The sequence below is a fragment of the Bombina bombina genome, chromosome 5, assembly GCF_027579735.1.
Source record: "Bombina bombina isolate aBomBom1 chromosome 5, aBomBom1.pri, whole genome shotgun sequence".
Taxonomy (NCBI): Eukaryota; Metazoa; Chordata; class Amphibia; order Anura; family Bombinatoridae; genus Bombina; species Bombina bombina.
In genome coordinates this window covers 137,570,489-137,588,174 of record NC_069503.1, presented here as the reverse complement: position 1 = coordinate 137,588,174, position 17,686 = coordinate 137,570,489, and the positions used below count along the sequence as shown (strand labels likewise).

The 17,686-nt window shown below is 40.5% G+C and overlaps 1 protein-coding gene across 2 annotated transcripts in view; it reads left to right on the top strand.

The window, feature by feature from the left end:
- The window catches only part of SETD2 (SET domain containing 2, histone lysine methyltransferase), a 284,758-nt gene that overhangs the window by 246,744 nt on the left and 20,328 nt on the right, over positions 1 to 17,686 (top strand). For both annotated transcript variants that reach the window (XM_053713722.1, XM_053713721.1), the window contains exon 19: positions 5,825 to 5,939. In XM_053713722.1, coding sequence (XP_053569697.1) covers positions 5,825 to 5,939 — 115 coding nt within the window. The remainder of the gene's footprint in view (positions 1 to 5,824; positions 5,940 to 17,686) is intronic.

Below are 17,686 nucleotides of genomic sequence, written 5' to 3'. Positions count from 1 at the left end.
AGGCTTGGAACAAGGGTTAACAGGCCAAGAAGCCTGCAGCTGCTTCTAAAACAGCATGAAGGGGTAGCCCCCGATCCGGGGCCGGGTCTAGTAGGGGGCAGACTCTCTCTCTTCGCTCAGGCTTGGGCAAGAGATGTTCACGATCCCTTGGGCTTTAGAAATTGTGTCCCAGGGGTATCTTCTGGAATTCAAAGACTCCCTTCCAAGGGGGAGATTTCACATTTCTCGATTGTCTGTAAACCAGACAAAGAGAGAGGCGTTCTTACGCTGTGTAGAAGACCTACATACCATGGGGGTGATCCGCCCAGTCCCAATAGAGGAACAGGGGCTACGGTTTTATTCAAACCTGTTTGTGGTTCCCAAAAAAGAGGGAACTTTCAGACCAATCTTGGATCTCAAAATTCTAAACAAGTTCCTCAAGGTTCCATCATTCAAGATGGAGACTATTCGGACTATTCTACCTCTGATCCAGGAGGGTCAATATATGACTACCGTGGACTTAAAGGATGCGTATCTACACATCCCTATTCACAGAGATCATCATCAATTTCTCAGATTCGCCTTTCTAAACAGGCATTACCGGTTTGTGGCCCTTCCCTTCGGGTTGGCCACGGCTCCCAGAATTTTCATAAAAGTGCTAGTGTCCCTTCTGGCGGTTCTGCGACCACAGGGCATAGCAGTGGCGCCTTATCTAGACATCTTAATTCAGGCGTCGACTTTCCAGCTAGCCAAGTCTCACACGGACATTGTGTTGGCTTTTCTGAGAGCTCACGGATGGAAGGTGAACATAAAAAAGAGTTCTCTCTTCCCTCTTACAAGAGTTTCCTTCCTAGGGACTCTGATAGACTCGGTAGAAATGAAAATATTTCTGACGGAGGTCAGAAAATTAAAACTCTTAACCACTTGCCGAGCTCTTCATTCCATTCCTCGGCCATCAGTGGCTCAGTGTATGGAGGTAATCGGACTCATGGTAGCGGCAATGGACATAGTTCCTTTTGCCCGCCTACACCTCAGACCACTTCAACTATGCATGCTCAAACAGTGGAATGGGGATTATGCAGATTTATCTCCTCAACTGCATCTGGACCAGGGGACCAGAGACTCTCTTCTCTGGTGGTTGTCTCAGGACCACCTGTCTCAGGGAATGTGTTTCCGCAGGCCAGAATGGCTCATTGCAACGACAGATGCCAGCCTGCTAGGCTGGGGTGCAGTCTGGAACTCCCTGAAAGCACAGGGCTTATGGTCTCGGGAGGAAGCTCTTCTCCCGATAAACATTCTAGAACTGAAAGCGATATTCAATGCGCTTCAGGCATGGCCTCAGCTTGCTGCGGCCAAATTCATCAGATTTCAGTCGGACAACATCACGACTGTAGCTTATATCAATCATCAAGGAGGAACAAGGAGTTCTCTAGCGATGATGGAGGTAACCAAAATAATCCGGTGGGCAGAGGATCACTCTTGCCATCTCTCAGCAATCCACATCCCATGGGTAGAGAACTGAGAGGCGGATTTTCTAAGTCGTCAGACTTTTCATCCGGGGGATTGGGAACTCCATCCGGAGGTATTTGCCCAGCTGATTCAGCTATGGGGCACACCAGAATTGGATCTGATGGCGTCTCGTCAGAATGCCAAACTTCCTCGTTACGGGTCCAGGTCCCGGGATCCCAAGGCGGTACTGATAGATGCTCTAGCAGTGCCTTGGTCCTTCAATCCGGCCTATGTATTTCCACCGTTTCCTCTCCTCCCACGTCTGGTTGCCGGAATCAAGCAGGAGAGAGCTTCGGTAATTCTGATAGCACATGCGTGGCCACACAGGATTTGGTATGCAGACCTAGTGGACATGTCCTCGGTTCCACCGTGGACTCTGCCAATGAGGCGGGACCTTCTAATCCAAGGTCTGTTCACGTATCCAAATCTAATTTTTCTGCATCTGACTGCTTGGAGATTGAACGATTCTATCAAAGCATGGTTTCTCTGAGTCGGTCATTGATACCCTGATTCAGGCTAGAAAGCCTGTCACCAGGAAGATCTATCATAAGATTTGGCGCAAATATCTTTATTGGTATGAATCCAAAGGTTACTCGTGGAGTAAGATTAGGATTCCTAGAATATTGTCTTTTCTCCAAGAAGGTTTGGAGAAGGGATTATCTGCTAGTTCACTAAGAGGACAAATATCTCCTTCGGTCGAATGACTGGGGGGTGGAGCTAAGGGGGGAGCTATATAGACAGCTCTGCTGTGGGTGCTCTTTGCCACTTCCTGTTGGGAAGGAGAATATCCCACAAGTAAGGATGAATCCGTGGACTCAATACATCACAAGATAAATAAATTTATCAGGTAAGCATAAATTATGTTTTCTGCTTTATCTATTTTGTTACACATGCGTCAAGCAGGTGTTCCAGATGTTCAACCTTTTTGTTGGGCTCTGACTCGAATTAGGCCTGTTTTTAGACCAATTGCTCCTCCTTGGAGTTTGAGTTTAGTTCTTAGTGTTCTTCAGGGAATTCCGTTTGAACCTATGCATTCCATAGATATTAAGTTATTATCTTGGAAAGTTTTATTTTTGGTTGCTATTCCTTCTGCTCGAAGGGTGTCTGAGCTTTCGGCATTACAATATGATTCTCCTTATCTTATTTTTCATGCGGATAAGGTGGTGTTACGCACTAAGCCTGGTTTTCTTCCTAAGGTTGTTTCCAGATGTTCAAACTTTTTCGTTGTGTAAAAGACCTCTCTACTATGGGAGTAATCCGTCCCGTTCCAATTCTGGAACAGGGGCTGGGGTTTTACTCAAATCTTTTCGTGGTTCCCAAAAAAGAGGGAACGTTCAGACCCATTTTGGATCTAAACAAGTTTCTCAGAGTCCCATCCTTCAAGATGGAGACTATTCGAACAATTCTACCATTGATCCAGGAGGGTCAATATATGACTACCATGGACTTGAAGGATGCATATCTACATATTACTATCCACAAGGATCATCATCAGTTCCTAAGGTTTGCCTTCCTGGACAAACATTTTCAGTTTGTGGCTCTTCCCTTCGGGTTGGCCACAGCACCCAGGATCTTCACGAAGGTTCTAGGGTCCCTTCTGGCTGTTCTCAGGCCGCGGGGCATTGCAGTGGCGCCTTATCTGGACGATATTCTGATCCAGGTGTCGTCCTACCATCTTACAAAATCTCATACAGACAAGGTTCTGTCCTTTCTGAGGACTCACAGGTGGAAGGTGAATATAGAAAAGAGTTCACTAATTCCACAGACAAGGGTTCCCTTCTTGGGAACTCTAATAGATTCCATATCCATAAAAATTTTCTTGACAGAGGTCAGAAAGTTAAAGATTCTGAATAGATGCTGAGCCCTTCAGTCCAATCCTCGGCCATCAGTGGCTCAGTGCATGGAGGTAATTGGATTGATGGTGGCGGCAATGGACATCATTCAGTTTGCTCGTTTTCATCTCAGACTGCTACAACTGAGCATGCTCAGGCAGTAGAATGGAGATAATACAAATTTGTCTCCTCAGATAGATCTGGATTAGGAGACAAGAGACTCTCTTCTTTGGTGGTTGCTGCTGGATCATCTGTCCCAAGGGACGTGCTTCCGCAGACCCTCATGGGTGATAGTGACAACGGACACCGTTCTACTTGGTTGGGGTGCAGTCTGGAATTCCCTGAAGGCTCAGGGTGTGTGGACTCAGTCGGAGTCTCTACTTCCAATCAGTATTCTGAAATTGAGAGCAATATTCAATGCGCTTCAGGCTTGGCCTCAGTTGGCTTTGTCCAAATTCATCAGTTTTCAGTCGGACAACATCACGACTGTGGCTTACATCAATCATCAGGGAGGAACAAGGAGTTCTTTAGCGATGACAGAGGTATCCAAGATAATTTGATGGGCGGAGGTTCACTCTTGTTATCTGTGAGCAATCTACATCCCAGGAGTGGACAACTGGGAAGCGGACTTTTTAAGCAGACAGACGTTTCATCCGGGGGAGTGGGAACTCCATCCGGAGGTCTTTGCCACCCTAATTCTCAGACGGAGCAGACCGGATTTGGATCTGATGGCGTCTTGTCAGAATGCCAAGCTCCCAAGATACGGATCCAGGTCAAGGGATCCTCAGGCCGAACTGATAGATGCCTTGGCAATGCCTTGGTCGTTCAACCTAGCTTATATGTTTCCACCATTTGCTCTCCTTCCCCGGGTGATTGCACGGATCAACAGGAGAGGGCTTCGGTAATTCTAATCGCGCCTGCGTGGCCTCGCAGGACTTGGTATGCCGATCTAGTGGACATGTCCTCTCTGCCACCGTTGAAGCTTCCATTGAGGCAGGACCTTCTCATTTAGGGACCCTTCCAACATCCAAATCTAGTTTCTCTGCAGCTAACTGCTTGGAGATTGAACGCTTGATTTTATCTAAGCGTGGGTTCTCTGATTCAGTCATTGTTACTTTGATTCAGGCACGTAAGCCTGTCACTAGAAGGATCTACCATAAGATATGGCGTAAATATCTTTATTGGTGCGAATCCAAGGGCTACTCATTGAGTAGAGTTAGGATTCCCAGGATTTTATCTTTTCTCCAAGAAGGATTGGAGAAGGGGTTATCAGCGAGTTCCTTAAAGGGACACATTTCTGCTTTGTCGATTTTACTACACAAGCGTTTGGCAGATGTTCCAGACATTCAGTCTTTTTGTCAGGCTCTGACCAAATCAAGCCTGTGTTTAGACCAATTGCTCCACCCTGGAGTTTGAATTCCATAGATATTAAGTTGTTATCTTGGAAGGTTTTATTTTAAGTTGCTATTTCTTCTGCTCGGCGAGTTTCCGAGCTTTCATCGTTACAATGTGACTCGCCTTATCTTATTTTCCATTCTGATAAGGTGGTTTTACGTACTAAACCTGGTTTCCTTCCTAAGGTTGTTTCTAATAAGAATATTAATCAGGAAATTGTTGTTCCTTCATTATTTCCGAATCCTTCTTCTAAGAAGGAGCGTCTGTTGCATAACTTGGACGTGGTCCGTGCCCTGAAGTTTTACTTGCAGGCGACTAAAGAATTTCGGCAATCATCTTCATTATTTGTTGTTTTTTCTGGAAAGCGTAGGGGCCAGAAAGCTACGGCTACCTCTCTTTCTTTTTGGCTGAAGAGTATCATCCGTCTGGCATATGAGACTCCTGGACAGCATCCTCCTGAAAGAATTACGGCTCATTCTACTAGGGCTGTGGCTTCCTCATGGGCATTTAAAAATGATGCTTCTGTTGAACAGATTTGCAAGGCTGCAACTTGGTCGTCTCTTCATACTTTTTCCAAATTTGATACTTTTGCTTCACCTGAGGCTGTTTTTGGGAGAAAGGTTCTTCAAGCAGTGGTGCCTTCCGTTTAGGTTCCTCTCTTGTCCCTCCCTTTCATCCGTGTCCTATAGCTTTGGTATTGTATCCCATAAGTAAGGATGAAATCCGTGGACTCGTCATATCTTGTAAAAGAAAAGGAAATTTATGCTTACCTGATAAATTTATTTATTTTACGATATGACAAGTCCACGGCCCACCCTTTCATTTCTAAGACAGGTATTTATTTTTGTTAAACTTCAGTCACCTCTGCACCTTTGGATTTTCCTTTCTCTTCCTAACTTCGGTCGAATGACTGGAGTGGGAGGGAAGGGACGAGCTATATATACAGCTCTGCTGTGGTGCTCTTTGCCACTTCCTGCTGACCAGGAGGCGTAATCCCATAAGTAAGGATGAAATCCGTGGACTTGTCATATCGTAAAATAAATTAATTTATCAGGTAAGCATAAATTTCCTTTTTTATGGTTTGAACCTTATTGTAATGTTTTTTGCAGGCAAACCCAGTGGGATCCCCCATCATGGGACAGTGCAGGAGAGGATGGGATTAGCATTGATAATGAGGCAGAAATGGACTTGGGAACACCTACATATGATGAGAACCCAATGAAGGTGAGTTTGTTGTGCTTCATGGTTTAAGATAAGTTTTTATCTTTTTGCCTGCTCTGGGACCAGATACAGACACATTGAAATGAGCTCCTGCACTGATAGAACAATCAGCATGTAGAATGTTGTATGGTCAGGGCTAAGTCATCTGAAGCCTACAGAATTCAGTCCAGTCTCTCTAAGGGTAGTGCTAAAATATCACTATTTTATCAAGTAAATTGTAAAAAAATTAGTATAACAATAAGTATATTGAATTGTTGTTATTCATTTTAAAATGTTTAATTAAGCTTACTATTTTCAGTTTGTCCCGTTTAAAGGGACAGTAAAGTCAAAATTAAATGGTCATGGTTCAATTATAGCATACATTTATTTAAAAAATATTCAATTTATTTCTATTGTCAAATTTGCTTTGTTCTTTTTTGTATCTTTGTTGAAGCATAAACCTTGGTAGGCTCAGGAGCAAGCATGTGTCATGAGAGCTGTTATGTTAGCAGTGTTTGTAACCATGCATGTATCAAAGTTATATGATATTGCAACCACCTATTAAAGGGACATATTTTTGCTCAGTATGTGCACAATTAGAGGGTTGTCCCTTTTTGTGTTGCTAATAATTAGATCTTGGCTCCTAAACGACCTCCATTTACCCTTGATAACCTGCCTGTTACCAGCGTTGCTTTCAAATCACAACCACATCTCTAGTGTCATTTACTTTACTGTAGTTCACTCTCACATTAGAAAGTTGTGTGCTGCATCATCTATTACTGTGCATCAAGCAGTAAACACTTAGAATGCAATACACTTCTTTGAAAAAGTGCCAGAAGGGCATGAAACGCGTCAGATGTAGTTCTGATTGTACTAATACTCCTCTGTGTATGGCAAAATGTGAGTTTTAAGCGTTTGAATAAAAATATATTGTTTTAATCGGTGCTTGTGCTGAAGTTCTGAAAAACCATTTGACGCAAGGAGAAGCATATATCTGATCGCTATAGTGAGTGATTTGCATGGTTTGTTCATACTAAAGCTGTTTAACATTGCAGAAGCATTATGAGTATCGGTATGGATTAAGGGTGTAGATTCCTTTTTGTTTTACATCATGTCGGCCAAACTGCAGCATGACTTTGCATCCCTGACGCAGTGGATAATACCCAATTTTAAAGTGACAGTCAACACCAGAATTTTTGTTGTTTTAAAAGATAGATAATCCCTTAATTACCAATTCCCCAGTTTTGCATAACCAACACAGTAATAATTATACACGTTTTACCTCTGTAATTACCTTGTATCTAAGCCCCCTTATTTCAGTTCTTTTGACAGACTTGCATTTTAGCCAATCAGAGCTGTCTCCATGGTAAATTCACGTGCATGAGCTCAATGTTATCTATAGGAAACACTTGAACTAATGCCCTCCAGTGGTGAAAAACAAAAATCAAAATACATTTAGATTCGAGGCGGTTTTCAAGGTCTAAGAAATTAGCATATGATCCTCCTAGGTTTGCTTTCAACTAAGAATAACAAGAGCACAAAGCAAAATTGGTGATAAAAGTACATTGGAAAGTTGTTTAAAATTACATGCCCTATATGAATCATGAAAGTTTTTTTTGGACTTGGCTGTCCTTTTAAGACTAAAATTATAAGGAAAGCAAGCAATATTAAGAAAGACACTTTGCTTTTTTATTATTTGTTATTATGCTTAATTGGTTTACGGAATGTTTTACAGTAGAATTACATAATCGACAAATGCATAATAATGAGGCAATGTAATGACACCTTGAATCTCAAATAGTAGATTTATTTGGCACATTTCAACAATTCCTTTAATTTCCCTAATCCCTGTATCAGGTGACCGCCATTAGCCAATCCTAGACTCACTGTGAACACTTGTATATGATCAGAAAATGTGCGTACAAAAAGACTGCACAATTTCTGAATAGAAGAAAATTGCAAAAAAAACCAACTAACTACATACAAGCATTTCCAATGGCAGGGAGAGTCCACTAATTAATTCATTACTGTTATGAATTCAACAGATAGCCATCAGGAGGAGGCAAAGACACCCCAACCAAAGCTATAAATATCCCTCCCACTTCTCATACTCCCCCAGTCATTCTTTGCCTAGTAAACTAGGAGGTTTACAAAGAAAGTGCTCTGAAGATTTCTGTAAGTCCTTTAATGGGTAGTTTCCCTGCAAGACAGGACTGGGGTTCACAGAGTAGCCATGTAATCCTCTAACAGAGTATTGGTGAAAGTTAGCTACTGGATGTCGCAGGGAACCTTCTCTATCCTCCTTCCGGCACTTTGTGCTAACACCCCCTCTGGCAACCAGTGTAAGCTTACACTGCTTTCCTTTCTACCTCAGGTCCCTATCAGATGTGGAAGAAGCTGTCAGACCTGGAAGTGCTGTGACTGCTCCACAGCAGAGACCCTGGAGGTAAGTGCCTTTATTCCTTCCCTTAGTACACACAGGGGGCACATGAGGGCACTTTGATAGGTAACCTGAAGGCACCTAATTACCTATATAAGGGGTCTGGGGACAAGTTCAGATAGCTTCTTGCTTTCTGCGGCGCCATTTTCACTTCTCTGTGGCGTACTTTTCTAGAGCAGCTACATGAGGGTATTAGTACCAGCCCAAGGAATGGGGATGTGCTTTAGCGATATTTTTTGGGTAGTTGTGTATGTTTGCTCACTTCCCATATATTTATATGCTCTGTAAGGGGTTAAATTTATTCTGTTTTAAGGTACTTAGTTCTGTACCGGTTTCGGTTCCCTTCAGGGTTTAGAACAGTTTAGTAGGGATTCCCTGGTGTTTCCTGTCATTTAGTGGTGGTTTTTCGTATTACACCTTGTGTATTACTAACACTGTATCAGATCTGATGTTTTAATCTCTTCTTATTAAGAGCAATTTTATATGGTGATTTGTTAACCTTTTTTGAGGTTTTCATCATTTATCTCCTTTCTACTGTAGATATTTTATATGTTTATGGGGACCTCGCTTTGCTACAGTGGAAGTTATATATGCTTGATGTTTTTATAAGCATTATGTCTGCTTATCCTGTTTTTTTCTACTGTAAATATAAATGTATGCTTTTAGGGATCTCTTAGCATTTTAGATGTTAATCCCATCTCCTTCTACAATAGAAGATATATATATATATATATATATATATATTTATATATATATATATATATATATACAGTATATCTGATGTTTTTATAAGCAATTATGACGGCTTAGCCTCACTTTTAATACTGTAGATGATATTATATATGTTTTGGGGATCTTTCAACATTTAGATGTTAAATCACTCTTCTTGCTTCAGTAGTAGATACATATTCCTGGTGTTTCTTATAAGCATTATGACTGCTTATCCTATCATTTCTCTGTAGATTCGATTATATGGTATCTTTTTATTATGTCTAATCTTTAAGCACTTTTATTTATGATATTGCAGCTGATAATATAGTAGATTCTCATCATCTACTCCTTTGCTCTGGACAATATCATTTATTCCACTATGGGATCCTCAGTACATCCCTTTTCTATATATATCTTTCTTTCCCCTTTGGGATACTCCAGTATACTTTATACTGTGCTGTGGTCAACTTAACATGTCTGTTATTTGTAGACTAACTTGTGGCTCAGAGTTAACTCAATGTAGCACAATCCATCAGTCCTGGGTTCAATAACCACATAGGCCATGTCAGAGATGGACAAGGTATATGAAAATGTATTATTAAAATATCTATAATTTTCCATGTTTATCTTCCATGGAATTCCTTCTTTTATGCGAGTGACCTAGTGGACAGCTGTTTTGCCATGTGAACTGAAGGACTAGAATTTGATTACAGATTCAGCAGCTCCCTTACTTTAGTATCCGGAAGTGTCTACCCATATACATTTTATATGGCCTTTATTCATATCAGGGTTGTCTCTGACTTTCCGGGTTTAATCTTCCTTCTCACTTTTTCTAAAAAAAAAAGTTCTAGCTTCCTGGGGCCAAGGATCCTATTCTAACCTATTCATGATTCCCTAGCAAGAGGGAACTTTTCGTCCCATTCTGGACGTCAAGTTTCTCAGGTTCTGTCCTTTAAGATGGAATCTATCAGATCCATCCTTCCGTTAGTCCAGGAGGGTCAATTTAGGTCCTCTATTTACCCGAAGGATGCATACGTACATACCTACATGTTGCGATTCTCAGGGAATATTTCTGCTTTTTAGTTTTTTGTTTTTTTCTGGACATCCATTTCATAGCTGCCTCTGATCTAGCTACCGCTCTTTACGAAGGGCTGGGAGCTCTTTGTCAGTGGTCAGGACTGATTCCTGTCCATTAGTGGGTCTACGCATGGAGGTGGTGAATCTCATAACTATGTATGCTCAGGCAATGGAGATTGTGAGGTCCCTTGCAGATTCAGGGTACCTGGTCACTGGAGGAGTCCTTCATCCCTCTCAACATTTTGGTATTAAGTACCATTTCAATCCTCTAATGTTATGTCTGTTTTCTATGGATTTGGATATCTTAACTTCAGTGGCCTACATCAATCATCAGGGGGGAACTAGGAGTTCCTTGGCGCTGAGGGAAGTGTCTTGCAGCCTTCAGTGGGCGGAATCTCACAATTGTCTCCTATCGGCCATTCATGTCCCGGTGTTGGACAATTGGGAAGCAGTCTTGCTGAGCAGAAAGCCCTTCCGCCCTGGCGAGTGGTCTCTTCCTCCCGAGGTTTTCTCTGAGATAACTCTTGGGTAAGGGGGGTTCTGGAGATAGACCTCATGGCATCTCGTCTGTATGGCAAGCTGCCTACATACGGGTTGAGATCGAGAGAGCCTCAGGCTGTGTTGGTGGACACGTTAGTGGCTCTGTGAAAATTCAAACTTTATCAGTTTCCTCCGTTTGCCCTCCTTTCCCTGGTGATCACCCGCATCAAACAGGAGTGGGCCTCTGCAATTCTGATCACTCCAGCGTGGCCTCTTAGGACATGGTTAGCAGACCTAGTGAAATGTCCTCTTCTCAGTGGAGGTTGCCTCATTGAGTGGACCTTCTACTACTGGGTTACGGTCCTTTCCAAAATCTAGATTCTCTTAAGCTGACTGCATGAGATTTGAATGTTTTCTGTTGTCCAAAAGAAGTTTTTCTGACAGGGTCATTGATACTCTGATTCAGGCTTGTAAGCCAGTTACTCGCCATATTTTTGTTTCTCCAGGATGGTCTGTAGAAGGGTTTATCTGCCAGTTCTATCAAGGGTCAGATCTCTGCCTTTTCTGTTTTATTACACTAGAAATTGGCTGCTCTTCCTGACGTTCAGTCTTTTGTTCAGGCACTGGTTAAAACCAGGCCTGTGTTTAAGCTAGTGGCTCCTCCATGGAGCCTTAATGTTGTTCTCCGTGTTCTTCAAAGGGCTCCGTTTGAGCCGATGCATTCTGTTGACATTAGACTTTTTGTCTTGGAAAGTTTTGCTTTTGTTGGCTATTTTTTTCTGTTCAGAGTTTTCTTCTTTACTATGTGATCCCTTATCTTGTTATATTCTATCTTCATGCAACTAAGGATTTTAGACAGTCTTTTTCCTTGTTGGTCTTGAACACTGGTAAGCGCAAGGTTCAGGAGGCCACTGCGACTTCTTTCTTTTTGGCTGAGGAGTGTCTTGCGTTGGGCTTATGAGGATGCTGGTCCCAGCCTCCTGAGAGGATTATGGCTCATTCTTCCCGTGCAGTGTTCTCTTCTTGGGCTTTTAAGAAAAAAGCTTCTATGGAACATATCTGTAGGGCGGCTACCTTGTCCTCTTTACATACCTTTTCCAAATTTTACAAGCTTGATGTTTTTGCCTCAGCTGAGTCTTCCTTGGGAGAAAGGTGCTTTAAGCTGTGGTGCCTTCAGTTTAGGTCCGCCTGCCTTATTTTCCCTCCCTGTTCATTCTGTGTCTTCTCTAGCTTGGGTATTGGATTCCCAACAGTAATGAATGAATTTGTGGACTCCCCCTGCCATTGGAAAGAAAACATCATTTATGCTTACCTGATCAATTATTTTCTTTCCTGGCAGGGAGAGTCCACTAAACCGCCCTGTTATTTTTTAAGGCAGCTTATTTTTTTTCCTAATCTTCTGGCACTTCTATACCCCGGGTGTTTCACCTGCTTTTCCTTATTTCCTTGGCTGAATGACTGGGGGAGTATGGGAAGTGGGAGGGATACTTATAGCTTTGGCTGAGGTGTCTTTGCCTCCTCCTGGTGGCCTGGTTTTGAATTCCCAACAGTAATGAATGAATTCGTGGACTCTCCCTGCCAGGAAAGAAAATAATTTATCAGGTAAGCATACATTTTGTTTTTATTGTAAGAAGCTTTCAACAATTCTACTTTAGCAGCAACCATAAGCAAAATCAGTTCAGTTTAAATACATAAATACAGAGACATAGCAAGCATGATATGTTTTTTGCTAAGCATTTTGATTATGGCAACACGTTTCGTTTGCGTCATTTTACTGTTGCTATTTTGAAGGAATACTTTTGTGCGGCATTTCATTGAGATGTTTGAGTAATTAATGGGAGTTTTAGGATGAAATAGCAATTTTTATCTCTCACAAAAAGAGCCCCTGTTTCAAGACATGTTGCCTGACTCTTATGTGGACATTTAAAAATGTAACCACTAAACACCAAACTTGCATAATAAAGTAAAATTAAGGTTCTCTGTCTCTCCCACTTAAGAGTTAAGCGATCCTCTGATTAAGATTCCCCTCTTAAAAATGTCTCATCGCCTTTTAACTTTCACGTTAATCAGGACTTTTAAAGTGATGGTAAGCACTCCTCTTTTTAAAACCAGATCTGGATAGTTATTGATATTTTAGAATGAGTTTAATTCATCAGTTCTAATGAAGATGTGCTGTAACTTACTTTTTAATGTAGATTTGAAATTCTAATACCCCCCACTCCGTCGCCCACTTAAAAGTCAATTTTTTTGAGAGCTGGTTTGAATTATTGTCCAATCAGCGCTCTCCCCATATGGCACTTTGATTGTAGTTAGAGCGCTGATTGGAGAACAATTCAAACTTTTAGCTCACAGAAAAATTGACTTATGAAGTGGGCGGCAGAGCACGGGGGATTTGAATTTTATATCTATATTAAAAAGGCAGTAATAGTGCAACTTTATTACAACTGATGAATTAATCTCCATCTATAAAATATCACTAACATTCCGTATCTAAAATTTTAAAAGGGAGAATTTACCATCCCTTTAATAGAGAGATTAGCCAGGTGAAAACGGGGAGTAGGAGATAGGAGTAATAGTTAGATTTCTGCTCAGAGGTAGCTGTGTACATTTATTTGTGTTGACTGTTAAATCTACAATGTTTTCCGAATCTTAGTGTTTCTGATTTGTGTTTAAAGGGACACTGAACCCAAATTTTTTTCTTTTGTGATTCAGAGCATGCAATTTTAAGCAACTTTCTAATTGACTCCTATTATCAAATTGTCTTCATTTTCTTGGCATCTTTATTTGAAATGCAAGAATGTAAGATTAGATGCTGGCCCATTTTTGGTGAACAAACTGAGTTGTTCTTGCCGATTGGTGGATAAATTCACCCACCAATAAACAAATGCTTTCCATGGTTCTGAACAAAAAAAATAGCTTAGATGCTATCTTTTTCAAAAAAAGAAAGCAAGAGAACGAAGAAAAATTGATAATAGGTGTAAATTAGAAAGTTGCTTAAAATTGCATGCTCTTTCTGAATCACGAAAGAAAAAATTTGGGTTCAGTGTCCCTTTAATCTTCATGTATCTTATATGCTAAATTATATAAAGGAGAGAGCCCTCTGGTGGCTGATGGCAGTAGACAGAATCTGCAAAATACTAAATTTAAGGGAGGAGTGAAAAACTTGCTGATGGTTAGGGTTTAATATCCTATTGTGTGATTTAAAGGGACAGTATACAGAAAATATTTTTTTCCCTTAATGTATTAACAATGACTCGTTATACCAGCTGCTGAGTATAAAATGTATATGAAATTGCTGGTTTTGTCCTTTGAAACCACAGCCTAGTACAATGGGTTGAGCTTGCAGGTGAAATGAGATCTCATTATGTTATCACATTGTGTACATACACATGCTTCCTTATCTTATATCTGTATGTAAACCCAAAGCCCAATACTTAGAGAGAACAATGGAGGTTGATGAGCTTAAAGGGATACTAAACCCACATTTTTTCTTTCATGATTCAGATAGAGCAGGCAATTTTAAGCAACTTTCTGATTTATTCCTATTATCAAATTGTCTTCGTTCGCTTGGTATCTTTATTTGAAAAGTAGGATAATAAAGCTTAGGAGCCCGCCCATTTTAGGTTCAGTACCCTGGATAGCGCTTGCTTATTGGTGGGTACATTTATCCACCAATCAGCAAGCACTACCCAGGTTCTGAACCAAAAATGGTCCAGCTCTTAAGCTTTACATTCCTGCTTTTCAAATAAGATAGGAAAAGAACAAAGTAAAATTGATAATGGGAGTACATTTTAAAATTGCATGATCTATATGAATCGTGAAAGAAAAAAATCTGGGTTTAGTATCCCTTTAACTTAGATCTCCAGCTTATGGCTGACAGACACTTTTAAAGTGCAATTAAAGGGACATACAGATTTTGCATTTGCAAGAGAAGAACTTAAATGTGTTTGATATTTTTTCCATAAAATAAAGAATATACTTTTATTATTAATTGAAACAGTAGTCATTCTCATTGGCTGATAGGGGCAAATCTCATAGCGACGTTGTTTGAGAAGGACAAGTCTCTAAACACCTTTTTGAATAACGGAGGCTTATTCAGTGCAACACTCTGCTTTGAATACCCTGAATGCTGCAGAATACTTGATGTCAGGTTATGCACTCTGATGTGCACTAGAACAAAACTTATTTTATCTTCTTTGCTGCCTGTTTGGGACCCATAAATACATAAAAGAGCTCCTGCACTTGTCAGACCGTCACTGTGTAGATTGTTGCAGGGTTAGGGTTTTGGATCCTTTAGAAAGGTGTTTACTATACGAAATGAAAGGGACATAAAACACTAAATAAATGCTAGATATGATGCATCAAAATCAGATTAACCGCATAATACAGTATGTAGATGTATTTTTTAAAGAATACATTAAAGGAGAGAATGTACAGTACACTGTCCGTTTAAAGGAACGCTCAAACATTAATTCCCTGTACAATGTTTAAAGGGACATTTAAAGTTCCATCTTTCCAATAAATACTGCAGTAGTCAATGCTCCTGTTACTTTGTCCCTAACCCTTAGCTTTTGTTTGTTTTTTGCTACAATATATCACATGGTCCTATTTTTAGGTTGGTGACTTGACCCTGTACAGATGACTTGCACAATTGTAGTTAAGCAGTTAATTTCTGGAAGGCCGGTGTTGCTTTCTCAGGACACTCTCATATGCAGCGCTCCCTAGAAGTGCCAAAGAATTTCACCTCCTGCACCTCATACATCACTTGAATTACAGGGCAGACCTATAATCATGGAGGTGATACTGTGCCGCAGAGACAGCGTTTATACCTTTGGGTGCCAGATCCTGAATCAGCTGCCGGCCTGTGGCCAGTGAGGTCAGGGAGACCAATCCAGCTGACGTCTTTATTGGCTCCAAATCCCTATCCTCACCGCTTGACACGACACAAGTGCTTCTGCACGTGGCTGTTCATGGCAGGATCCTACCTTGGTAATATTCAGCAACTGTCTCCTTTGCTTGTTGATGTTAAACTTGAAAATTCATCAAAGCAACAGCCAAGTGATTGTTTTGATATCTGGCATTTTGTATGTGAAAAAGATCTATTGTTTTGTGGTTCGTTCCATATGTGTATTTTACCTCCACGTGAGCTGTAATCCTCACAGGACGCCAGGATGTGAGGTTCTCCTGATCTTAAAGGGGACATTCTAGTGTACATTTAAAATGATCTATTATCTTTTTTTAATCTAGCTATATATCAGTTGCAAACAATCCCATTTGGACCCACTTCCTTAAAGGAACTGGGAAAAAATTCTAAGAGCGCTATTTAAATATCTAAAAATACTTTGCATGGGTTAAAAACATAATTATTCCACTATTGTTTGCAGATTAACACATTTGCAATATTTTCTTTTTCCACTTTTATGTCCATTTAAATTGTTAGTAAACCTATAATGATTCATATTTGTATCTGCTTTTATCTATGCATTTATTTTTGTTTTTCTCATTATGTAAACATCTGTTTGCAAGTAGTGAACTTGTCCGCCAGCAGACGCCACTTAAGATGTTTCATCACACGGCAAAATGTATCATTGTACAAGAGGCTTTTTGTTCAATGCTGCCCCTGCTCTGGCGCAACCTAGTGCAATATAGGAGGGAATGTCAATCACCACGCACTAGCGAATGTCAGGGTTATTGATCTCTTCATCTCTGAGGTGACGGAGAGGGGAAAAAAGCAGTTTTTCCTTCTTAAATATGTTGTAGCCGGAAAAGTAGACCTGCTACTAACTATTTTCATAATCGTTTAATCTTACGATTATTTTTTCAATCGGATAAAACAATTTTTTTCCCCCCTATATTTAAAATAAAATCCACATACTGAGTGTTAAAAATATAATCTTCAGACTAAAACTTTACATTAACACAACTGTTTGTCCGATTTTTAAGCAGTAGAACCCAAGTAAAACAAAACCACAAACTGTAAAGGGGTAGACTATTACTGTTTATAGCATTCTGTTATTCACTTTCTCAGAAACTTTGCATTAAAATGCAAAAATTACAAATGACCACATGTTCCTGGCTGAGGCTGGCTCACTTTTTGCAACTATTTTGCCTGCAGCAGAGAAGAGGCGCTCAGATGGTGTTGAGGTGCTTGAGATGCATAAGAATGGTTTTGCCAATTTCGCCAAGGTGGGATATTTATCTTTGTTAGCTCTCCACCAATGCAAAGTGTGTGTCAACAAAGTAAGCCTGGACTTCATTCTAACATAAAAATATCTTGAATATCTATATGCAATGGTAAATAATCAGCTTTAAGGTGGGAGGGGGGTCTAGCCCACTCTTAAAATAAGATATATGCTCATAGAGGTTGAATCTGGTACATATTACAATTAATAAAAAAAAAAAATATATATATATATAGCACTAAGAACTATATATCAATAACAGGACAAAGCCTTACGCATTTATCTATACAGTATATAATCGGCAATAGCAAGCCATCCGCTAATAATTGTACAAACAGATAATAGTGCAATTCAAATAACTCCCATCAATCTAGGGCTAGGTAAAAAAAAAACAAGCGTGGCACTATATCACGTAACGCATAGTCCTAAATCACCTGATTTAATATAAACAATCCAAATGGGGGCCGGATCATATTTGAACCTTGACGCCGGAAGGTACACCTTGTGAGGGCATCTGACCGCGAACCGGCCCCTCCGTAAGACGGAATTCTGCCCGACATTTGATTGACCCGGTTGTGCCTGCCATACCCACGCATCCACTTTCCTGTGCGTGGTAAGTGCCTGTAACTACAGACTTCGGCACAATTATAAGTAAGGAGGCCAATACAAACTTTAATGAATCCACATTGTCAGAACTAAGGCAACCAATTGCAGTAGGCCTAAGCCGCATCACAGATTTTATTCAACATAGGGGTCATAAATGGCGCACACAGTATTGAGAGGATACATTTTGTACATCCTGCCTAACTACAAGATAACAAATCTTCTAAAAAGGGGGGAAAATCCTAAAATGGAAAAAAAGCACATTGAGACAATATAAT